The 21,697-nt window shown below is 40.1% G+C and overlaps 2 protein-coding genes across 4 annotated transcripts; one reads left to right on the forward strand and one right to left on the reverse strand.

Annotated features, from left to right (window-relative positions):
* Positions 1-3,426: 3,426 nt before the first annotated feature.
* Positions 3,427-3,825, forward strand: LOC123322310. The gene has a single exon (XM_044910253.1). The coding sequence runs from the start codon at positions 3,427-3,429 to the stop codon at positions 3,823-3,825; it is 399 nt and encodes a 132-aa protein (XP_044766188.1).
* Positions 3,826-14,167: 10,342 nt separating this feature from the next.
* On the reverse strand, positions 14,168-16,047 carry LOC123321968. Of its 3 annotated transcripts, none has more exons than XM_044909783.1 (2): positions 14,998-16,047; positions 14,168-14,734 (listed from the first exon to the last, which is right to left on the reverse strand). In XM_044909783.1, exons 1-2 carry the CDS (start codon positions 15,433-15,435, stop codon positions 14,720-14,722), a joined length of 453 nt encoding a protein of 150 aa, XP_044765718.1. In that variant the 5' UTR covers positions 15,436-16,047; the 3' UTR covers positions 14,168-14,719. The 3 variants fall into 2 exon arrangements, 2 of the variants coding, with proteins under 2 accessions (XP_044765718.1, XP_044765717.1); XM_044909782.1 differs by having other exon boundaries at positions 14,168-14,464; positions 14,520-16,047.
* Between the last annotated feature and the right edge of the window lie 5,650 nt (positions 16,048-21,697).

The following is a 21,697-nucleotide window of genomic DNA, read 5'->3' on the forward strand; positions in this document are numbered from 1 at the left end:
GGGTGAGCCGGACACCAGATAACTTGCACAATGATATCAGAGCCTAGCTCCCGCAGAGCCTCCTTGCATTCCTCTACTAGATGTGAGTCAACCCTTTCCTCAGAAAGGGATTTCAGGGTTCCCTGACCCTCACAACAAATATAGATGTGTTTACCGAAGTACCCTTTGCGGATATTCTCCAGTGTGCAGGCCAGAATAGCGTACAGTTCAGCCTGCACTATGAAATAATCCTTCCTTAGGAGAATGGACAGATTGAAACGAGGTCCCACAATTCCCACTCCAGTCCCTGTGAGCATCACAGAGCCATCGGTGAACCAAGTGAGACCTTCAGGCACAAGAAGCCTGTTTGGTGTAGATCATATAGGTCTACGTCAGGAACAATACCCTGTAGGGTTCGGCGAAGTTGAAGCTGGTGCCCGCCTGGTCCCCTCTATGAAGAAGAGATGCGTTGGCATCCTTCACCATCTTGAGGGCCCTCGCTGGTCCCCCGAACAGTCCTCTATCGCGCCATTGTCCCTGTCCCAAAACTCTAAGAGCTGTCTTCACAGCCACCTCTGTAACTACGAGGTGTAAAGTATGTAAACCCAGCCGACACTCCATGGCTGCCGTAGGGGTGGAACTCAGAGCACCCTGATCCATGGTCTTGTATGAGTTCTTTTCTGATAGTGTCATCACTCGGTTAGGTTTTGGTGACATATATAAAAAAATTAACTTGCAGCCATGGGAACGAAGAGGGTTCGCTAAAATATGTGTGAAGTTGGCCCAGCACTTTTCGATTTTCGAAAAAAAAATTTTTGTGCTGAATTGTGCTAGGTTTGTGCTGATTTGTGCCGTTGAAATTTTTGTTTTATTCCACACGGTTCTCAAAATATTTCACAAAATGTATAGAATGGGCTAGCCCAGCACTTATCGAAAAAATGAGTTTTGACGACTGAAACAGTTTGTGCTACGCATGTACAGTGTTGTGCCGTTCGGATTTTTGCGAAAACCCCTCTTATCTCCCGGAAAATCGAAAATGAAGAAAAAAGTTAGCCCCGCACTTTTGATTTTTCTCCTCAGAAATTAGTGGAAAAACTTGTGCTACATTTGTGCTGACTTGTGCCGTAAATATTTTCTCGAAAATTCGTCGGATTTTCCGGGAAATCGCGAAGTTGAAAAAAAAGTTACCCCAGCACTTTCGAACGAAAATATATGTTGTGATACACTTCTGATGATTTATGACGCTATGCAAAACTTGAAGAGTCGTAGGTTGTGCACGCAGGGTTGCCAACCTCAACGGTATTAGGCCTGTTGCCATTTATACTGATTTTCAGGCAATCTACTGATTTTTCTGATGTCCACCATTTGAAGAAAAGTTGAAAGTTTTTTCTGAAAATCTCAACTGCACAAATCAGCACAAATGTAGCACAACTTTAGAAAAAAAATTAAACTGCAAAAACGCGAAAGTGCTGGGCTGACTTTTCTCCAAAATCTAAATTTTTCGGAAAACTAGAAGGATTTTCGTGAAAATCTCAACGGCACAAGTTAGCACACTTTTTAACATATGTTTTCGTTGAGAAAAAACGAAAGTGCTGGGCTAACTTTTTTTTCAATTTCGCGATTTCCCAGAAAATCCGACGAATTTTCGAGAAAATATTTACGGCACAAGTCAGCACAAATGTAGCACAAGTTTTTCCACTAATTTTCGAGAAGAAAAATAAAAAGTGCTGGGCTAACTTTTTTCTTCATTTTCGATTTTCCGGGAGATACGAGGGACTTTCGCAAAAATTCGAACGGCATAACACTGTACATGCGTAGCACAACCTGTTTCAGTCGTCAAAACTCATTTTTTCGATAAGTACTGGGCTAGCCTATTCTATACATTTTGTGAAATATTTTGAGAACCGTGTGGAATAAAACAAAAATTTCAACGGCACAAATCAGCACAAACCTGGTGGTCCTACTACTGTCCTAGGATATTAAGTGCATACAAGTTGTTTCGTCGTTCAAAGTGAACTCGAAAATGGAGAGTGGAAAAACAACAAAATTCGAATTTGTCGTAAACAGTGTTGGATATCAAGAAGTTTGGCATACAAGTATGGGTTTTCGAATACGCTGAATACATTCTTAGCGATTTCGTGAGCCTATTTCCTTTCGTTTAGATTTTCGAAATGACATTTTTGAAAATCTGCAAATTTCAATCTGCGATATCTCCTGTTATATTAGTCTGATCCAATTGGGAATCTCGGTTCTATAATCAGCGTCGCCCAGGCTTCCACTCGAGCACAAAAACTCGATTTCCAAAATCTCGATTTTTTTGGTCAAAATTGAGCAAGGGGTTAGAACCCCCAAAAATTACTTATCTGCACTTATGTCTAAAAACCTGGTGGTCCTACTACTGTCCTAGGATATTGAGTGCATACAAGTTGTTTTGAAGATTCCAGAAAACCATACAGTTCATGACTCAATAAAGAATGGCACTCCAGAGAGTCGTTCAAAGTGAACTCGAGAATGAAAAGTGGAAAAACAAAAAATTCGATTTTCTCGTAAAAAGTGTTAGATATTCGACTATTTGGTATGCAAATATAGGTTTTCGAATACGCTGAATCCATTCTTAGCAATTTCGTGAGTCCATCTCCCTTCGTTCAGAATTTCATTCTCGAAATGACATTTTTGAAAAACTACAAATTTCAAACTGCGATATCTCCTGTTTTATTCGTCTGATCCAATTAGGATTTTCGGTTTTATAATCAGCGTTGCCTAGGCTTCCACCCTAGCTCAAAAACTCGATTTCGAAAATCCCGATTTTTTCGGTCAAAAATAAACAAGGGGTTAGACCCCCCAAAATTACTTATCTGCACTTATGTCTAAAAACCTGGTGGTCCTACTACCGTCCTAGGATATTGAGTGCATACAAGTTGTTTCGTAGATTCCAGAAAACCACAAAGTTCATGACTCAATAAAGAATAGCACTCCAGAGAGCCGTTCAAAGTGAACTCGAAAATGAAGAGTGGAAAAACAAAAAAAATCGAATTTCTCGTAAACACTGTTGGATTTCGAAAAGTTTGGTATGCTAATATGGGTTTTCGAATACGCTGAATACATTCTTAGCTATTTCGTGAGCCTATTTCCCTTCGTTTATATTTTCATTTTGGAAATGACATTGTTGAGATTTGCATTATAAGAAAAAGAATGTATTCTGTGATCCTGACATCTTCCCCCTTCACAGAAGATAGTAGGGAGTTAGAAAAAATATTTGTAGAAATGGTGATGAATGCTTTTGTACTTGCTTTTAACATATAATATCATAATCTTCCATAACTGTTGACTGATTTCTGTGGACTGAAAATACGAAATGAATGTGGTGAAATTGGGTTTATTTCCACTCCAAAAATACAACGATCCAACAAGTGGTAGCAGAGCTTGGTTATAAGGATAAAACCTGAGATGGAACCGTCCGTGCTATCTTTCAAGAAATTATCAGATGATAACTTCAAACAATGGCGCTTCAACATGCAGATGCTATTGGCAGAAAGGGGTCTTTGGGGTTTTGTATCTCCCGACCAAGAGGATGCTGAGACGCCCCCTGATGAAAAGGCGACTTCCAAGGAGCTAAATCAGTATAGGAAAGACCAACAACGAGCCTTCGCCACAATAGTGCTGGGTTTGGAGGAGGAGCAGAAAGGTCTAGTACAAAATTGCAAGAGTGCGAAAGAGGTATGGGATGTTTTGAGAAGCACCCATGAGCCAGCCTCAAGAGCAATTGCCCAACTGCGACAAACATTCCTCAGCTTGCGATTGGAACCCGGGGAAAATGCAATAGATGTGGGATATTTGGACACCTAGCGAAACATGTAGAAAGGGGAAGGCAACAACCCTGGAGAACAGAAACTTACAGTCCTCGTCTTCTGTTTCTGATTTCAATGCTGAGGTGGGAAGTCAAAAAAGAGAATGGATCCTGGATAGCGGAGCAACAAACCATATATGTTGCATGAGGGAATGGTTTTCGACCCTGAAACTATTGGACCAGCTGGCAGAATTGGCAGAAGGCAAATCAAAAATAGATGGGGTAGGAGATGTAAGGATAATCACCCAAAAGGGAGGTAGGTCATACTCCGTTATAATCAAAGATGCACCAAATGTTCGACGTAATATGATATCTGGTAGAGCATTGGATCAAGCAAGTGCAACAATGGTATGGGAAAAGGGAAAAATCCTTTGTTACCATAACTCGAAGGAACCCATAATGGTAGCGAAACTTGTAAACAGGCTCTATGTAGTGAATGGGGAGGTGGTGACAAGGAGTGAGATATGTACAACGGAAAGTAAAGATATCTCTCATGTTAATACTAAAGCAGGGGATCAAGTTGCCTCATGGCACAGCCGATTGGGACACCCCAGTATTCGTATAATATTAGATATGTCATCAACAAGGAGAGTTTCCTTTGCTTCATCCCCTACCGTAACCGCTGGAGTGAGAGAAGTAGGTAGCGAAGTCTCAACGGCCAAGGAAACCGAGCTGACGACCGAACATTCGTCGACAAAACCGCCGAAAACTACCGATTGTTCCGTTCCTACCATTCCTGTATGGAAATGGAGCCTGACCTTTGATGGGTCGACCAGTGTGACCTCGTTCTTGGAAGAGGCTGGGTATCTAGCCGAGGCTATAAAGGAGAGCCACGAACAGTTATTTGAGTCCATCTACGAGTTGTTACGTAAGGATGCAAGAGATTGGTACATTCTCCGAACAGGCACATTCAGCAACTGGACAGATTTCAAGGACCAACTCCGAGAGGCCTTTCTTCCTCCTGATTACGAGGAGATTCTACTAGAGGAGATCAAGAAACGCACTCAAGGAACCGATGAACGACTCTTGTTGTATGTAACTCGAATGCAAAATCTGTTTCAGAAATTGACCGTAAAGCGACCGACCGAGGAAGAGCAGGTGAATATCATCCGACGACGATTACTGCCAGAATTACAAACCGCCCTGGCCTTCCAACCGACCGCCAGTTCCAAACAACCACGTCCTCGGTTCCTGAGAAAGGAAAACCAACTGATCACCGTCCATTTATTAATGTTTTTGTAGGAGACAAGGAGTTCGCTGCACTCTTAGACACCGGAGCTACCAGGTCCTTCATCAGCAGTGAAGTGGCCGCCCTCTGTAAGGTAGTTGGTATACAACCGGATTATGTTAGAGACGTTACCACCACCGTCGCTAACGGAAGTTCCATACCCATTAGAGAAATATATACCGCACCGATCCGGATTGGGCCTGAAATTTTGGAAGCTGAATTGTTATTAGTTTCAGATCTACCTGTCGATGTAGTCCTGGGAATGGATATACTGAGGACACACAATTTTTCAATCAACCTGCAAACCGCCGAATGTTTCCTGAACGGAAGGTCTATCCAAGCCCGTCCCAGTGAATCAGAGAACCGAGGACAGTTACATGCTATAGGACCGCTTCTGACGTCCCTTAGTGGAGAAGAGAAAGTCCGACTGGAAGAGTTCTTGCAAACCGAATTGAAGGCATTCGAAGACCTCCGAGGAACCACTCCCCTGATCCAACACCGAATTAAACTCAAACCAGGCACCGAACGCATCAAGCAGCGTTACCGTCCCCAAAATCCGAAGATGCAGGAAATAATAAACCAGGAAGTTGACCGAATGTTGGCCGAAGGCATCATTGAACCGTCCTCATCTCCGTGGAGCTCACCGATAGTAATTGTCCAGAAAAAAAGGGTAAACCCCGATTTTGTATAGATTTCCGAATGGTTAACAATGCGTCTGTTAAAGATGCCTATCCGTTGCCATATATTTCAGGAATTTTAGACAAACTGAGAAAATCCAAGTATATCTCCACTATTGACCTTAAACAGGGTAATTGGCAGGTACCGTTCAAAGTAATGGATTTTGGTCTGCATTCCGCACCGGCATCCTTTCAACGCCTTTTAGACCGAGTTATTGGCCGTGAGATGGAACCGGATGCATTTGCGTACTTGGATGACATAGTGGTTCTTGGAGAGACATTGGACGAACATCTTGACAACCTGAGGAAAGTTTTCCACCGCCTCAGGGAGGCCAACCTGCAGTAAAATCCGGAAAAATGTGAGTTTGTAAGAAAATCATTGAAATATCTGACATGTAGTAACCGAGGACGGCATTTGTACCGATCCTGATAAAATTTCAGCCATAAATGAGATGCCTGCACCGAAATCCGTACGAGAGCTGAGAAGTTTTCTTGGTGTTGATTCATAGTACCGTAGATTCATCGAGGATTTCTCCAGGGTTGTGGCTCCGTTAACCGCATTACTCAAAAAGAAGCAAACCTGGAAACGGGAAACCGCCCAACAGAATGCTTTTGAGACTCTGAAGCAGAAATTGACACAATCACCAGTATTGGCCTGCCCGGACTTTTCAAAACCGTTTGTCCTTCAAACCGATGCATCAGATGCAGGATTGGGAGCTGCCCTGACACAGACCGTTGATGGACAGGAAAGAGTTATAGCTTATGCTAGCAGGACCTTGTCAGGTCTAGAGAAAAATTACTCTGTTACAGAAAAAGAATGTCTGGCAATAGTGTGGAGCATTGACAAGCTGCGACCGTATCTGGAAGGCTACCGTTTCACCGTTATAACCGACCACATGAGTCTGCGATGGCTACAATCTATCAAGTCCCCCACTGGAAGAATTGCGAGATGGAGCATATTCCTACAGCAATACGACTTCGATATAAAGTACCGGATAGGAACCCTTAACCGTGTAGCAGACAGTCTGTCCAGAAATCCGTTACCGTTACCGACCGAGACCATCTGTCTGACCGAGGATACTGTAAGTTGTACAGCAGCGTTTCCCGATCACACTATTGTGTCCGGAAAATTATACCGTCATTTTTGGGATTCAGATGACTTTACCGAGCCGGAATTCGGCAATCCGTGGAAGTTATGCTTTCCAAGGGAAGACCGAATAGATATTTTACAGGAAAACCACGACCGACCGACCGCTGGACACCTGGGGATAGCGAAAACCATATCTCGAATAGCCCGGAACTACTATTGGCCAGGAATGTTCAGAGAAATAGCCCGTTTTGTCCGTAGATGTGTAACGTGTCAGAGATACAAGGTTCCACAACAGAAGCCACCGGGGAAAATGCATCCGTATGTGGTAAGAGAACCTTGGGATACCGTTAGTACCGATATTGTGGGGCCTCTTCCTCGTTCGAGGAAGGGAAATTGTTATTTAGTTGTGATGCAGGACAGATTTTCGAAATGGGTGGAAGCCAGGCCCTTGAGAAGAGCAATCGCAAAGGGTGTGTACCAGGCTTTGTACGAGGATGTTATTCTGAAGTTTGGATGCCCGAAAACCGTCATTAGTGTTAATGGATCCCAGTATGATAGCCGGTTGTTCGAGGGAAGTCTACGAGATCTTGGGATCCGATACCGCTTTGCACCAGTGTATTCTCCCCAATGTAACCCCGTAGAAAGAGCCAACCGTACCCTTAAAACCATGATAGCTCAGTTCTGTGGAAAGGATCAGCGTACCTGGGATGAGCATCTGAAGGAGTAGACCTTCGCAATAAACTCTGCAAGGCAGGAGTCGACCGGATACACCCCAGCGTTCCTGAATTTTGGTAAGGAGATGCGTTCACCGAACGCCAAGTACGTAGCTGAGATGGTGAACCGGGATGAAATGGATCACACCGAACCGGACACCGAACCGCAGGTTGCTTTGCATGCAAATAAACTAAACCGTTTTACCGAAACTTATGAGTTTGTCCGAACTAGATTAGCCCATGCTTTCTCCCAGCAGAGCCACTACTACAATCTACGCCGGAGAGACTGGCGATGCAGAATAGGAGACCAGGTGTACCGAAGGGAGCATCCCTTATCTTCTGCAGTAGAGGGAATTGCCGCCAAATTGGCCCCGAAATATTCCGGTCCATATACCGTTGTCAAAGTAATCTCTCCGGTAGTGTATAACATCAAGGATGGCGGTGGTAAGGTTTTCCAACATGTTCATATTAAAGATCTGAAGCCCTCTCTTGAAGAGGGGGTTTCTGAAATATAAATACCGTTACTAACCTTATAGTAGTACCGTTCAAAGCGAACAGGGTACTAATGAACCGTAAATTACTGTCCGATTAACAGTATGTATTTGCAGGATGCGCCGTTACAGTTTGGGAAGACCGCTACAGTTTCAATCCACGACGCCGCCTCCACCGCTTCCGCCCCCACCGTCACCGTCAACACCCCTACCTTTACCGTCTCCACCGTCCAGGGAATCGTCGCCAGGCATGAGCTTGTGGACGGATTTTGAGTGCCCCAGGCCATTAACCACCGATGCCGGTACCAATACCGTGAGGCCAGCCACCAGAACCGTTGGCACCAATGGGATCCAGGTATTCCTGGAGCTGGGACCACGAAGTTGCTGGAGGTGTGGTGGTGAAGGCCACACCTGGGAGAGATGGCAGGGAACTAGGGTCAAATTCTGCTCCGGATGCGGCCTTATGGGGGTATTGTCCCGCGACTGCTGCGTCAGGGCACCCAACCGAGTGCGAGAAACACCCCTGAGGCCTGGCCGTGCCTCCGGAGTCTCCAGTGCTACCCCAGTTCCGTCGTCCACCGCCGAGGGCATTGCACCGACCGCCACACCGTCTGAGACCGACCAAGCACCCCACCGTTCATCCACCGACCACCGTTTATCCACTGACCACTGTTCCTGCCCACCGTTGAGAAACCGGGAAGAAGCCTGGCTGCCGGACCTGCGGCTCAGACCGGCCGCCCCAGCAGCGCCCACACCGTCTCCGACCCTTAAGAAGAAGGTTAAGGTCGACTGATCAACACCGTATAATGTTTTTTTTTCTTTTCTTCCTTCCTTAAATTTACCGTTCCGTAAACCGCCTTTGATCTGCCCTTGATAATTGGTGGATGCGCTAACCGTATCTACCGTCAAATTTTTATTAGCTAGTTCACTATGCCGGAAAATAACTCTGAGGTCAATAACCCCGCAGCATTCGTTTGTCCACAGGCTACAACCAACAATAATCTACACCGAAAAACACAGGGAGTTGAAAGAAAAATAAAACCTCGTTTTATTTTTCTTTCGGAAGGCAGAGGGGGATGTGACGATGCATATTTTGCCCCGCCACGAAAACGAAATTTCTTCACCTATACTTGTATAATACGACCTATCAACGGAAATATTTTTGAAGAAAACCGTTATATCATCATAGGGGGTCTTTACCGATTGATATTTTGACATTGTTTTCCACCGACCAGTCCCATATTTGTAGCGGAAACCGTATATGTCTTTTGTTTTCAGAATTCATATATTTTATAATTATTTCCGTTCAACCGTACATTTTCTGAGTCGAGAACGGTCTTTCAACTCGTTCAGTTTTTCCTTCTCTTCAGTTGTTTCTGTTTCTTTCCGAGCCGGCTGATTGACCGAACAATAGTGGGACAAGTTTCCCGAGAAGAGGGGAGGTACTTCTTCGGCGCAGGGCGCTGAAGCGGCTGAAGGTCAGGAGGAAATTAATTGAGATCGAGCTGTCGAGAAAAGTGCCGAAGGTTTTATTGCGTTAATTGGAAAGTACGTCAGGAAGACAAAAAGTTAGTAGTAGTAGTAGTAGTAGTAATGTTTATTTCGAGAATCCAATACATGTATACACATATACTCGAGGGGTGAACCGGTCATGAAAATGTTGTACACCACAATTCAGACAATTCACGCAATTCCTATAAAAGCATATAAAACAATTCAGACAATTCAACAATTCACACAATTCAAGAAAATTCATGGCAATTCACGGCAATTCACAGACAATTCAATACAATTCATGGCAATTCAATACAATTCATGACAATTCAATACAATTCATGACAATTCAATACAATTCATAGTAATGTTTTTTTTTTTTAATATATATTTTGGGGATTTTCTTCACATCACACTATGAGAGCTCTGAAACCACTCAATAATATGTCTTATAGATATAGCCAGATAGTAGTTAAGGCTAACTGAGGCTAGCTTACAGAAATTGCTTCTATCCATGGATATCCTATACTTCATTGTTTGATGTACTATTAACCTCCTCTCATCAACATAGTTATATAGGCAGATTCAAACAACTTTGAAATTCAACTGAATAAAATGTTGTGAAAACGACCTAATTTAGGATAAGAGCATTCCCTTCCATAACGACAATTTTGAAAATTGAGGTATAAAATTGTATGATCCGAAAAAATACTTTCAGGTAAATTTTTTAAAATTCCCTCAGCAAATGGCTCTAGAGTTATTCTGTGCATAAAATCTTTTTGGTCAAAATGGGCAACCCTAATATTGAATACAACAGAGCGTACCCGTTCGTAACGACAATTTTTGTAGGTTTTTCCAAATTGAGTTATAAAATTTTATGAAGCGAAGAAATACTTCTAGGCGGAATCTTTTGAATCAGTACCTTCTATCAAACGCAAATTAATCGGGTAGTTGAAAAAAATGGTTACTGTGCAAGCTATTAATTTTAAATCATACATCAACATGTCGAGTTATTTTATGGAATTTTATGAAAGTATGTGAAGTACTACAAAATAATAACACAACTTACCAGGTTTCAGAAACATGGTGCGTTGAAATCAAGATTGTGTTCTCACAAATGTTGTTCGTTCAATTTATATGGAATAACAAAGAGCTTACAGAATAACCATCAAGAGATTCGACACACGTGCTGAAATATCTATGTCTACTTTTTGAGTGCTGAAAACAATTATTAATATTATTATTTATATATTATTTGAAACATTAGACAAATGTTTCAAATAATTTTTTTTTATACTTGGAGAGACTCCAAGCGAATCTCCAAGTCTTAGATGAACCTCCGAATGATCTTTGTCAGGTTGAGAGGGAAGAAGCTGTGAATATATACATAATTGACATTATTGCAATCGATATACCGATATAGACCGACATTTCGAATTAACATCTTCTCAGAAATTATAAAAGTGTTAAAAATGAGGTTGAAATAACCAAAATTATATGATATGCATTGAAGAAAGAACGCCCGTTCTTAACAATGATTTTAATGGGTTATTCCCAACAGAGTAATAAAACGGTTTCAACCAAAGGAATCGTTTCAGGTACCTGCTATTGAACGCAAAGAGATCGGGACCAATATTCACCAATATTGTTGGTGAATAGTCCCTGTACAGGTTAACAAAGTGTTTTGATGACTGTTCATGATGTAAAATGTTATATCGAACCAATTTACTATCTTCTCAAGAATGCACATGTCTCGAGAAAATTTGAAATTTTTAACTTTGAATCCCTCCAGGCCCCCCGTCCGGGCTGACAATGAGCTTTAATGATTTTCTTTGGTATAAATCAAGGTATGAATAATATCCGATTGCACCATATCTCATTCTTTTTCCAAGAGAAACTCAAATCCTAAAACGAGCTTTAATATCTTTTTCAGAACTGTAAGAATTGTATACTGAACAATACAGTTATCCTTAGAGCGCGGCGTTTGACAGATTGTAACTGTGGATGAAAGAAACCTGGCTTCACACCCGTAGGAAATTATTGTGTATCAATAAGAAATAATGAAAAAATTAGATGTTGTATAATTCTTACCTGCTCAATCTTATATCACTTTAATTCAAATCACAGAATACAGAAATTAAACTCGGAGTTTGCACTATTGCGCCGGCATGCGACTATATACATGTCTACATGAATATGACTATATACATGTCCATATACATGTGCAAACCTCCCTTTCTGCTTCCTAATAGTTGGACAGGTTGGACACCTGTGAATTGCAAGACAGCGAATCGCCCAACAATTAGAAAATGCATTGCAATTCATGACAATTCCAGACAATTCATGAGAATTTTCGAACAATTCACGGAAATTAATAGTTCAGAACGATTCCTTATAATTTACGACGATGGGCAAGTTTCCTAAAACTCCAAAATCGAATTCAAATTATTTATGGAAACCCATTCCCATTAGTTATCCAACACGTAAGAGATTCGCTTCAAAATTCAGATATACACGTTTCGAAACTTAATAAACATTCGATTGTGTAAAAGCGTGTAACGTAGAATGCCCTTACTACAGTCTAGTAATTTTTGTCAATTCGACACCAGTGAAACCGATCAAGAAAATATAGAATTCCATATCCACCGAAATATCCACATATTACAAAAACAAATTTCTGAATTCTATACCTTAGAACATATCCATGTTCTATAAGAGAGCTCTTCTGAAATAACAATTTTCGACCGAATGCAATGTGTTAAAATTCTAAAAAAATAAATTTCCATATATGTATTTGAGTTATAAAAATTCTTAGATTTTGAAATTTAGAAAAATAGCCCATTCTCCACAATTCACGACAATTCTCAACAATTCCTGACAATTCACACAATTCTTGGCAATTCACGACAATTCTTGACAATTCACCACAATTCCTGGCAATTCATGACAATTCTCAACAATTCTTGGCAATTCAATTCAATTCATGACAATTCCTGCAATTTGTACACCACAATTCACGACCGGTTCACCCCTCGCATATACTTATGTATCATCAGAACGAAATAATGTCAAAAACAAAAATATAGAAACTTTACTCAGCAAAATTACAAAGAAGCATTTAGGTACTCTAGCACAGTGTAAGGCTCCAGCTCAATTAACAGTTTGTGTAATTCTCTCCTGAAAACATATTTGCTGTCCATTTGCTTGAAACGTATTAAAAAGCTTCATACAAGCATACTTGGCTCCTTTCTCTGTAACTGTCAGTCTATGAATGGGGTACACAAAATTGCAGCTTCTACTATTGTAAGAATGAGATGGTAAATTTTCTCTGAAGTATTCTCGGTTCTTGAAAAGAAACATGAGACATTCCTCAATATATACTGCAGCAAAAGTTAACAAACCACTGCTTCTAAAAAAACCTCTGCAGGATGCTCTATAGCTAAGTTTGTTGATAATTCTTATGGCCCTTTTTTGAGTTCTGAATATTACATCTGAAGCCCTGACACCTCCATAAAAAACCACTCCATATCTAAGAGGTGCTTCAAAACATGAGGAATAAATCATTTTCAAACCACACACATTCAAATACTGTGACATCACTCTTAAAGTGTAGCACACCGAATTCAATTTCTTGGTAAGTTTATCAATGTGAACCTCCCATGATAAAGTTTCATCAATTGTCATGCCCAGTAATCTTGCCTCCGTGCTCACACCAATCTCTACCCCATTTAAGCTAATGTGATCGGGACAATCAACATTACTTCTTCTAGTTTTGAAGAAAACACAATCGGTTTTGTTATGATTCAATAGCAGCCCCTCATTAGAGATCCAATTCGATAAAGCTTCATAAATTTTATTCAAAGTTCCAGTTAAAGCATTTAGGTCTTTCTCAGCTACTAGAATATTTTTATCATCTGCATAATCACAGAGAAAACAATTCAAATTGGCAACAGAAATGGGAGCATCATTTATATAAATAATAAACAAGATTGGACCTAGGATACTACGTTGTTGAATGCCTATTTCAACGGATTCTTTACTGGATGTATAGGAGATTCCTTCCTTTGTAATGGCAGTTTGCTGAAATCTCCCCGACATGTACGACCCCAACCATGCAAGCAAAACACCAGCAACACCATATCTTTCCAGCTTTTTTAATAAAATTTTATGGTTCACACAATCATACGCCTTTGTAAGATCTAAAAAAAGCCCCATAACTTGGATTTTTTCCTCCAATTCTTGTAAAATTTTCTCTGTGAACTCAAATATAGCAGTGTGAGTTCCTCTCCCCTTCAAATATGCATGCTGGCTTTTGTACAACATATCATTTGTGACAAAGTACTCCATTAACCTGCTGCTTATACATTTCTCGAAAATTTTCGAAAAGCTAGGCAGCAAGCTTATTGGCCTATAGTTCTCAATCTCTGCGACATTGCCTTTTTTGTGTAGGGGTTTGATTGTTGCTAATTTTAATGCATCCGGAAATATTCCTGATTCAAAAGATGTTTTTATTACATATGTTAACGGTGTACTGATTTCATTAATACAAAATTTTATGAGTGATGTTGGAATCTCATCATAGCCAGTGCTATGTTTATTTTTGAGGCTTTTCACTGAAACTATTATTTCTTCCTGCGTTATTGCTTTGAAAAACATGGACTTATCTGCTTGTTGGAAATAAGGAACATGATTCTCTTCAATTGAATTAGGCACCATGCTCATTGCAGAATTTAAAAAGTATTGATTGAATCTGTCTGCAATTTCCACTCCCTCACCATCCACTTGTGTATCTCTAGGAGCATCTGATCCGGCCTTTATTCTATTTATTATCGCCCATGTTGTTTTAGATTTATTATCAGATTGCTCTATCTTGTGTTGGTAATATGCACCCTTTTTTCTTGCTAGCATCTTCTCATATGCGATTTTTGCATCTTTATATTGCTGTCTGAAAGATTCATTTACAGAGCTAATAACAAATAAAATGTCTAGTTGTCTTTTACATTCTTGTATTTCAGGATCCATCATATTTTGTTTTGGAGGCTTCTTTCCCAGTTTTATTGTCTTCACTGGAAAACTAAGATCAAAATAATGCCGAAAGATACTGTAAAACTTTCCCCAAACTTCATTTGCTTCAGTTGACTCATAAACCTTGGACCAATCTGCACCGCTGAGTCTGTTCTTAAAATCTGCCCTATTGCATTCATTGAATACTCTCCTGAGAACAAAATCATTGATTTTTAGATAGGGGTAACTGACACTCTGTGCAGAGTGATCGGAAATTTGGTTATGATGAACTTTTGCTACATACTCTTTCTCTCGATTCACAAAAATGTTGTCAATAAGGGACTTTGAGGTGTTCGTAATTCTGGTGTAATCATTAATAAGTGGGTACAAATTGTAAGAGCTCAATAGGGAAAATAGGAGATCTTTTTCTTTATTTTTATCATTTTTGTGCATATGGATATTGAAATCACCTACCAGGATGATATGACCAATGAAAGAAACCAGACCCACCAGAATCCTCTCCAGACAACTCAAAAAATCGTCTACTACTCCACCAGGAGTATACAGACACAGAACGATGGTCTTCTCACCATTGATGTTGAATTCACAAGCACTGCATTCACAGATTCCTAACTTCGATAATTCAGTGATTTTTGAAAGCCTCTTGAAGTTTATACTATGCCTCACAAAAATGGCAGTTCCCCCATGTTGGTTTTCAACTTGACGACATACAGCCTCAGCCAAATAGAAATCAGCAATACCATAATTTGTTAACTGGGTTTCAGTCTTCCAGTGCTCCGTGACACAGAGAATTATACAGTCAGGGAAATCATGCAGGAATTTCTCCAGTCTGTTAACACAAATACCAATTGACTGCACATTTTGATGAATTATCGTTGCTTTTTTTACCATAATGCTTTTCTCCTTCCGCTGGGTATCTGACTGAGATTCAGAGTGTTCTATAAAAAATTTGCACCTTCTTGGAGTAGGTCTTTGTGTTTTGAAAAATCAAAACGTTTTATGCCAACGTCGGATGGCCAAAACTCGGGTTTGTAGAGTTCCTCTTTCTTTTCAAGTGGGGCAGACAAGACAAATCTTTTGAGTCGGTTCTCCTCTGAAGGAATTTCTGTTACCATTATTTCCACTTCTTGAAATCCCTCCTTGGTAGATAGATACTCTTCGATAATTTCAGTCGTTGTACTTCTTTTCACTCTGTAAATATACAACCATACTTTTCTCTCTTGACCTGAGAAACCTTTACTCTGCTTTCCTGTTCCGATGTTTTTCCTGACCTGTTTCATTTTTTTGTACGTAACTTTAGTAAAATTATTATCTTCGTTTGTTGTCTGTTCTTGTTGACTGGAGTTTTGATTTGTTTGCATTGTCTGTCTTTGCTTACTCCTACTGTCAAAGACATTTAGGTTAGTTTTTTGAGACATCTTCTGTGAACCTCGATTTATTTCTGTAATGGGGTTCATTTTCACCGCCATTTGCGCCATCTTCTGTGTATTATTGGAGACAACTTCGGCGTAAGAAACGGATTCTACTTCACTCGCATTTATTGGTTCTTCTATTATTGGTATGTTTATATGAGTTTTTCCCGTTGTATTTACCTCTGTTTTTTTACTATATTTTTCTTCCAACAATTGAATTTTATCCATGAGAAGACCATTATTTTGTTTCAAAATATTGTTTTTGTCTCTTGATTCATCCAATAACTCCTGAAGGTATTTCACTTGAAGAATGAGCGTTTCTGTTGTATTTCCATTTGATCCGGCGTCATATTGTATATCGGCACCGTCACAGCACAGGATTTTGTTGCCACTTAAATGTTTTATTTTTGAATTCCTCTTTGCACAAGCTTTGTGGAAAATCGAAAAACACCGAATACAAACTTTTAATTTGCAGTTTTTCGTCGAACAACACTTCATAAATTGTTCATTACATTCGTTTCTATCGGAAGCGTCCGATAACACGTCTTCTTCTTCCGCGGCCATCTTAAGGCAAGTCACTTTTAGTATTATTGTTTCTTACGTAGTGCATGATTGAGGGCTATTTTCCGCTTTCTTTAGTCTGTTGGACTGGCTGAGAATACTTTCTAACCGTTTAAACTTGACCTAGTGATCGTAGACTGTGTAGAGTGCCGGCCATCCGTGTCCGTGCGACCGCCGTGGGGTCCCCGTAGGACTTGGAGTTCCCACCGTATTTTTGGTGCTTATTTTGTTAATATATTGTCGACTTTCGATCAAGTTACAGGTTGACAGTTCCTTCCGACCTGCTGTCTGACTGGCAGCCATTTTAAGGGGCCACACAGAGAGAGAGAGAGAGAGGGACAGCACTGCAATTGGACTGAGACCAGCCACGGTACCGATTTCCGCCGACAGAGGGTAACAGAGAGAGAGAGACAAAGAGAGAGAGAGAGAGAGAGTGACAGGAAGCACTGCCATTCGACTGAGAACAACCATTGTACCGATTTCCGCCGACAGAAAGAGTGACTTGCCAGGATTTCTAACTAACTACCGTCTATTTCCACCGTACTCCTCTGGAGTGACCGTACAAAATTTAACCGTAATTACCGTCTATTTCAACCGTATTCTCCTGGAGAGACCGTGTTTCATCAGCCGCCCCCACACCGACCAGGACGCCGGTTGACATCAATATTTGTTGAGACTTATACATTTCTGTATATAATTTAATCCAGTAGGAAAAAAGGACTAAATATTTATTTTGTTGCCAGTTATTTTTGCCAGTGAGAGACAGTTCCCCAAATCAGTTAGAATTAGGTTTTCGTCAGAAGAGGTAGGTACTCTTTTTGAACGATTAAAAACCGTCAGAAAGCAGAGACAAAGAAGACGCTACCACCCTAGTTTTCACTGCTACCCTACTCCACTGATCATTCAAGTCTACCCGGGCTCTCTAATTTTTGGAGATTCTGTGAGAGACGTGGGGTTCCACTGATTGCCCCACTGGCGCCCGAGCACAGGTAAGGAGCGTCTAGGGTGAGAGAAAAAGCCCATCACAGCTTCAGAGATTACTTTGAAACCTTAGATTTAGTTTGCCAGTTGCATTTCAAGAGCGAACATATTAACATGTACAACAAAATTGTTATTAAGGATGTTGTCCATTTACATGAATAACATAGGAAAACACTCAAACCAGAAGCGTTGCCAACAATCAGCATCAGTTCCACAGTTCTGCTGGTGAACATCTTGTGGAAGAGCAAATGTTGCAAGACAAACAAAAGCTTTTACATCATTTTGTTTACAGGTTATCTTTCCCAATAAGGAAAGACTACATGTAGATGACCAAATTGTCTCGGCACTGCCTGAGGATGTTTATGCATATCTGAAAAGTGTGGAGAAGTGGCCATTGTGTGTTGGTACCCAAATTGAGAATCAAAGGTAATTGATTAAATGCTGCCAATAGCATGATTTTCATATATTGCAACATTTTCAGTTTTCCGATGTCAAGGAGTTATTGTTGGACATGAAATGTACAAAAGCATGCAACAAAATCCTCGATGTCAACCATGTCGACTCCTCCGAAGGAAACTCAATGATAGAAAGGGTGGCAATAATGTCCAGGAAAAATGGATTATATTTAAGCGTAAGAAGGGTAGTACGCTGAAACAATGTTATCGTTTACAGAAAAAAGTGAGTACTAGATCATATTTACTTCTTTACTACAGGGTCTCTATCAATTATTGTAACATTGCAGTGTGGATGCTCCCAGCTTGGAAAAGATGAAACCACAGTATTCTGCAGCTAGAAGATATTGGCTAGCTCTCTGAGTGATGGCAGATATTAGATAGATTTATAGATATCCCATAGAATGTGTTATTCATAATTTATTGTTCAACATAGCATCACATGAAATCATAAAATTGTTTTTTTTTTAATTGAATAATGTCTTATACTAGTAGTAGTAGTAGTAGTAGTAGTAGTAGTAACAGTTGTTTATACTTATATTATTTCATGTACAATGTAGGTTTTCTCAGCTTGATATTATTCATGTAAAGTCTGAAATAGAAATTTTGAATTTTTAGTTCAATGGCTTTCACATTTTGAAGGGCAACACATAAATATATTAACATATAATTCCAGAAAATAGGATGATGGCAGGAATGAAAATATCGGAAAAATGGAAAAATACGGAGGGTTGTTTTATTCCAGTTCGGATGTATTCTAAAAACTGTGGCTGAAATGACCCTCAATATTGATCTCATAGAGAAAATTGAGAAGCAAAAAGTGCAGCTAGTTGGATGTGATTCGCACAAAGAATAGAGCTGACAAAAAAAATCATAGATTGCTATACCGGGTGTCCCAGAGCTTTTAGGCCAGCAGATATCTCAGTTACCTGCGGAAAAAAAAAATTGAAAAAAATACTTGTCGTAGGAGACCATACGCTCTTTCATGCAGCATAGCAAAATGCACCCCCTGACAAACAACCCCTGAGAAACAACCCCTGAGAAACAACCCCTAACTTTTGTTTTTCAAATGGCACCCCCATGTTTGTTTGGCTTCAACTGACAGCTCTTTTTAATTCTCAATCAATGATGATATGTAGTTGTAAAGATAGTCACTCGATAAAATTGAATTCGTTAGTGGGTACTGTTAATTGGACTGATCGAATTAGTCCACATTGTAGGGACAAGAAAAAGTGGATGTTGAAAAAAAAGAGTCGATAAAATGTTAGAACTTTTTGTGCTTTGTTTTATTCCTACGGTATCTGGATGACAAATTGGTATCAGTCGTGATATTGTTGTTGTATATCAAAATGCCTTTTACCTTCACTCCCAACGAATACGTTGATATGCTGTTAATTTTTGGTGAATGCCGAAAGAATAAACGTGCTGCGGAGAGGCTGTATGAGCAGCGCTTTCCTGATCGTCGACAACCAGGTCGCAATACGTTTTCGTATGTAGAAAATACCATGCGAAGAGGATCATTTCCCGGAAAAACAGATCAAGCACATCCTACTCCTGTGCGAACTGAGGAAAATTGCATAAATGTGTTGGCCTACGCCGAAGCACATCCTCATATTTCGGTTCGTGCATTGGCGGTGGAGGTTGGGATCAGTAAGTCGTCTGTGCAACGAATTTTCAAACAGTACAGATATCATCCCTTCAAAATACATTAACACCAAGGACTCAGACCTACAGATTTCGAAAGACGACTGGCATTTATTGCTCACATGCAAGTGTTCATCCACGACAATCCCAACTTCCTCAATCAAATCTTGTGGAGTGACGAATCCCGCTTCCATAATAATGGTACTGTTAACCGACATAACATGCACTATTGGTCACAGGACAACCCTCACTGGATTAGAGAAACCAATTTCCAAACAATGTGGGGTGTGAACGTGTGGTGTGGTTTACATAATGGACGACTCATCGGCCCTCATTTTTTCCAAGACACTTTGACGGGCCACCGATATCCACATTTCTTGGAAAATGGCATGCCTGCACTACTAGACGATATTCCAATTGAAGAACGACAACAAATGTGGTGGCAACAAGATGGTGCTCCTGCACATAACCATAACATAGTTACGACATTCCTCCATAATACTTTTAAAGACCGTTGGATTGGAAATGGTGGACCTGTGCGATGGCCTGCACGTTCTCCAGATCTCACGCCACTGGACTTTTTCCTAGGGGGATATTTGAAACGAGTTGTCTTCGAAACTCCACCAACAAATATTGAAGATTTTACCCAGAAAATTTCAGAGGCTTGTAATACCGTTACTCCGGAAATGATTCGAGCTTCCTGTACTCGCGCGCTGATTCGGCGACTTGAAGCATGTGTGGCAAGTGCTGGCCAACATTTTGAACATTTTCTTTAGTATAATGTTGCAGTAACAATACAGCTGAGCGTATAAATTCGTATTTCATTTGTATTTTTATTTTCCATAATTCTGCATGCCATTCTAGCTACCATGATACATCATTGAATGAGAAATGAAATAAACTGTAAGTTGAAGCACAACAAACATGGGGGTGCCATTTGAAAAACAAAAGTTAGGGGTGGTTTCTCGGGGTTGTTTGTCAGGGGGTGGATTTTGCTATGCTGCATGAAAGAGCGTATGGTCTCCTACGACAAGTATTTTTTTCTATTTTTTTTTTCCGCAGGTAACTGAGATATTTGCTGGCCTAAAAGCTCTGGGACACCCGGTATAGTTATGCGTGTCAGGTTTTTGGCCAGGTCAGAAAATAAAAACCATAAAGCCAGTAGGGCAAAAATGAAGATGCATAGAAAAAATGCAAAATTGCTGACTTGAATGTGTATGCATGTTGGTTTTGAGAATAAATAAATACTTATTTTCAATTTTGTTCTATATTCCTCTCCTTACTAATTGAACCTTTTTTATTACAAACCTCCATATAATTGCTTGCGAATCTTGATTCGCACTTATTTTATTGATAGAAAAACAGTGAAAAACAGTGAAAAGAGCCATTTGCTAAAACAGATTCAACTAAATAAATATGTATTCAATTAACAATTTATGTTTTTCAAATTTTAATGAGATGGATATGATTCTCGGATAAGATATAATTTTTTTTCGCACGATACATAACTGAGTTGAAGACGGAAACTACACAACGGAGGTCACACCGAATTACGGGTTCATATATATATATATATATATATATATGAACCCGTAATTCGGTGTGACCTCCGTTAAGTTCATTGAGCGACCTGACCTCCGGGTGAAGGAGTTGAGTAATTGGAATAATTTTTGTTTATATATGTAGAGGGGAAGGTAAATAACAGGGGTACCTGAAGAGGGGAAAAGATTTTTATCGAAAATTTTTTCTTCAAACGAATCAGACCTTACTACCTCCGCATATATTTCTTATTAGTAGTGCGCTCTCACCTCCCGCAACGTTGCCAGATTTTAGGAGGACAGAAGGTAAAGCAGCTTGAATTCTACTCATATATAGAATACAGCTGCTCTTCCGATTAATTCACACATATTGAAACCTGTAAATAGTTCGAGAACGATACTAATATTAATAAACTTCATACGCTAATAATTGATTGATATGGTTCGTGATCTCGGTATAAATGAATTTGGACAGAAATTATTATCTTTTCTTCATGAATATCAACAGTTTTGAATAAATATGCTTATGTCTACGATACTTCGTCCGATAGGGAATTTCAATACC

The sequence above is a fragment of the Coccinella septempunctata genome, chromosome X (genome assembly GCF_907165205.1).
Source record: "Coccinella septempunctata chromosome X, icCocSept1.1, whole genome shotgun sequence".
Classification (NCBI taxonomy): Eukaryota; Metazoa; Arthropoda; class Insecta; order Coleoptera; family Coccinellidae; genus Coccinella; species Coccinella septempunctata.